Below are 3,637 nucleotides of genomic sequence, written 5' to 3'. Positions count from 1 at the left end.
TCAGTGAAGGTTACCAGGTAGAAGCTCCCGTGGTTATTGTTGAGGACAAAGAGCATTGCGCTTAGCAGAGTGTAATCTCTACTCCCACCTATTAGAGTTGCCTATGATTATTTATTAGGCTGAGCTTAGGTGGATGTTTAGAGTTGTGTTGCCTTACAGCTAGTAGGTGAGTAAGCGGCATGGGGCAAGGCCAAGCAGCTTAGCCACACGTGGCATAGATACAGTCCTGGACCCTATGGAGCCACAGACCCTATAGCGCCACATCTGCCAACCAGAGCCCCCAAAAGGCGCCCTCAGACCCGCTAAAATCCCCTTTAAGACCCGCCATCCCGATTAAGGGATACGCTACACCACCCTCTAAAGACGTGAGCGCTAGGAAGCCATTTAGGGGCCTTATGGGGCACCTGTGGCGCTATAGGGTTTATGGCTTCATGGGGTCCAAGATGGTACATGGCGGGTGGCCGAACCGCACCGGATAGAGGCTTTGTCTTCTAAAGGTAGTTCGGTACGCTCGTGAGACGAATTTCAACAATGAGAACCATGTTTGCAAAGGTCTTGGACAACTTGGGCCGTGCCACTAGAACTAAGACGGCTTGATAATGGGTCTGAAGCTGGAGCCGAATCACCCCGCTTGCTATTGTGTACTAGCTTGCTTATCTGCCTTAGGCACTCTAACTTCCAAGGATTAGTCCGTGTCAGACATGGTCCCTATATATCTTATGATAACATTAATTTATATTCAAAGCCAGAAGATAACTCTAGATCTGGTCTCTGGGGGGGGGATTTTCTTGGTCTGTACTTACTGTTGCGGTGTAGACTTATTGCTCTATTCTGTTTAATTAGATCACGTTAGCTTTAGTAATAGCTTACTCAAATCGGTGCAATTAGGTACTTATCCTTATGGAATCCACATATACAGATAAGAAAGATCTTAAGACGAGCCGGAGGAATATGACGATACTCTTACTTCTGGGTCTGTAAAGTCTATTTGATATCATTATTCTGTCCATCACTCTAGAACGCCAAAACCAGACTGAATTTTTGCTTAGACTCGGAAGATTTGAGCTTAACATGGCGTTGAGCATATGTTGCACAGAGTGGCCACACTAAGGGGTCCAAAAGAGCTGGTAAGCGAGTTCTGGGCGACGCACATTTTGACACGCTGGCATGCATGGACAGCCTTCTATCAATTTGACGCCTTGTGACTCTGCTCCAATCTCGCCGCAGGAGCAAAAACCCGTTCTCAGTTGATTCCATCAGAGACTCTCTAGAACAGACTCCACATTTGCCGTATTCATCGAAAAGTCACATTTCTTGTCGGCAGAGAGGAGGTCCCCATGGTTGTACATTATGGTATCCTTGCTCCGTTGTCTGATTATTTCAAAAGACTTTTTGGCGATAATTCGGCGTTCAAGGAGGCTGAGGAGAAAACGGTCCTTCTGCCACAAATCAACCCGGATGACTTTAGTCGCTTCTGCACATTCGCATATACTGGCGATTATGCAGCACCGCCATACGTCGTCGACGATGACTGGACCGAAGAGCTACAAACCACGCCTGTGGATACGGCTGAAGAAGCAATGAATGAGGTACAGGATGAAGCATACCAAAACAAACCGAATTCACAGTGGGATTGGGATATACCTACGTCCAAGATGGGCAAGGGGAAGAGAAAGACGAAGTACGCGGATGAAGCGACCGCTGCTTCATATCAACCAGTGGTTGGAGAGCAGGACTTTCATGTCAGAAGACCAGATTTTGAGAGAAGAGTATATTGTGCCACTACTCCGTATGAGGATTATCGCCAATCATTTCGTGTTGCTCCTCATAGTGCCGGCGCAGAAAAAGCAGAGTACGTCTTCCTTGCCCATGCGCGGCTCTACGCATTCGCCAAAGAGAAGATGGTGGACAGTCTTATCAGTCTCAGTCTTCAAAAGCTGCATAAGACTCTTTCAGTCTTTACCCTGGACCAAAGGCGTTACCAAGATATTTTAGCGTTAACTCGATTTGCGTTTAGTGAGAATTATCCTGAGCTGCAGGATATGGTGGCGTTGTATCACGGTGCACATTTCACCAAGATTGGACGCTATGAATCGTTCTACTCTATCTTGTGTGAAGAGGGACATCTTGGTGCAAACTTGTTGCGATTGTTCTATGAGAATAAAAGACATTGACATAATAAACATCTGTTTCGATTCGATTGCACCGCCGACCAATGGGAGCTTCATGATAGGAACGGATCAGTACTGTCCACAGCCTGGATTAGAACCGTATGCGGTGATGCCAGGGAATGAACCGCCGAACTCGTTGGCACCATCTTCAAACTTCTTAGCCTCAGAGCAATCATCTCACATTCCTTCAAACCAAACACCCTCTACAAACGTAATCATCTCCAATGCTATTAACAACCCTACAGCTATCAAATCACTACTGAAGACTATCTTCGAAAACCACGAACATCTCCGTTTCATGATCTGTTTTTGCGACAGGATAATAGCACAAGGACAGGCACGTGTCGACAGAAATTTGCAACATTTTAGACAACAAATGGACTCGGGTCAATGGAAGCCAGAGCTGAAATCACATTGGGATCATGAGAAGAAGATGCAAGATCATATGATATCCCTTTCGAGGGATGTGCCAGGAGCTCGACTTATCCATGATGAAATTTTACGTTTGCTCCAGCTCCAGAATAACCTATTGTATCGGGTTCGCTGGAAAGACCGAAGGACGGACCCAGGCAATCTGCACACGCAGGGGTACTTGCTGCACGACTTCTGGAGCGCCAAGCACGTCGAGGATCAGTTCCGTTATCAGCAAGGCATACTACGCTCCAACACGGCAGAACAGTCCCTTGAGACAGCACGATCGGAATGGCAAGTCGGATGCATCTGACTTATCTACATTGAGGTCGAATGTTCGTGAGCAGTCGCTAAGTCGAGGGGCAGATGACAGCTTCATGTAAAAGATAGAGATAGTCATGCCAAGGATGCTACCCGTTCTTATCGCAACGTCAAGAGTGCAAGACGGTCGGAGTGACCTCACTTTCGAAGCTCATACTCATTTGTGTCTGCCCGTACTGTGTTACCAAGAGCATTGGTGGCTCTAGAAGCGATTCACAGCTGTCGTGGCCGGCAGGTCTGTGACGACCAAATATGTGGGACCGAAGAGTCTCGAAAGAACTTCTCCATTTACTCCCACGACGAGAAGGAGTTGTTGGGGAGATCCAGACGACAGGACACATGCTTGCGGACTGGTATCGAGAAGAGTGTGGTTGTATGTTCAACCTACTTCAAAGCTCAGCACGACGATTGCTTAGATACAATCGCGCAATCTAAAAGTAGCATCATTCCAACCGAAAGCGAGGATTCGACATAGACCGATCAGACTGGATAGAGACTGCTTCGTGGGCTATTTTTAGTAAACCAAGACTACGCTTCGGTAAGATCATGGCTCACTAAGGGCATGGCTCAGTAAGGGCATGGCTCAATAAGGGCATGGAGCTCGACTCAGTGATACCGACTCAGTACTGTCATGGCTCAGCATATTAGTTTGGATACTTTAAGGTATGTTTTCTATACTACAAGTTTCATTCCGTGAGGGATTATCTTTTAGTCAATCTTTTAGTAATATTCGA

General features: G+C 46.8%; 1 protein-coding gene across 1 annotated transcript; it reads left to right on the top strand.

Annotated features, from left to right (window-relative positions):
• Positions 1-1,307: 1,307 nt before the first annotated feature.
• Positions 1,308-2,174, top strand: EJ05DRAFT_446672 (uncharacterized protein; the record flags this gene model as incomplete). Its single annotated transcript, XM_033742244.1, has 1 exon — positions 1,308-2,174. A coding segment is annotated over one exon (867 nt), but the record flags the coding sequence as incomplete, so codon positions are not given.
• Positions 2,175-3,637: the final 1,463 nt, after the last annotated feature.

The sequence above is a fragment of the Pseudovirgaria hyperparasitica genome (assembly GCF_010093815.1).
Source record: "Pseudovirgaria hyperparasitica strain CBS 121739 unplaced genomic scaffold EJ05scaffold_62, whole genome shotgun sequence".
Taxonomy (NCBI): Eukaryota; Fungi; Ascomycota; class Dothideomycetes; order Acrospermales; family Acrospermaceae; genus Pseudovirgaria; species Pseudovirgaria hyperparasitica.
The sequence above is the reverse complement of the archived record's forward strand: the minus strand, read 5'-3'. Positions and strand labels throughout refer to the sequence as shown.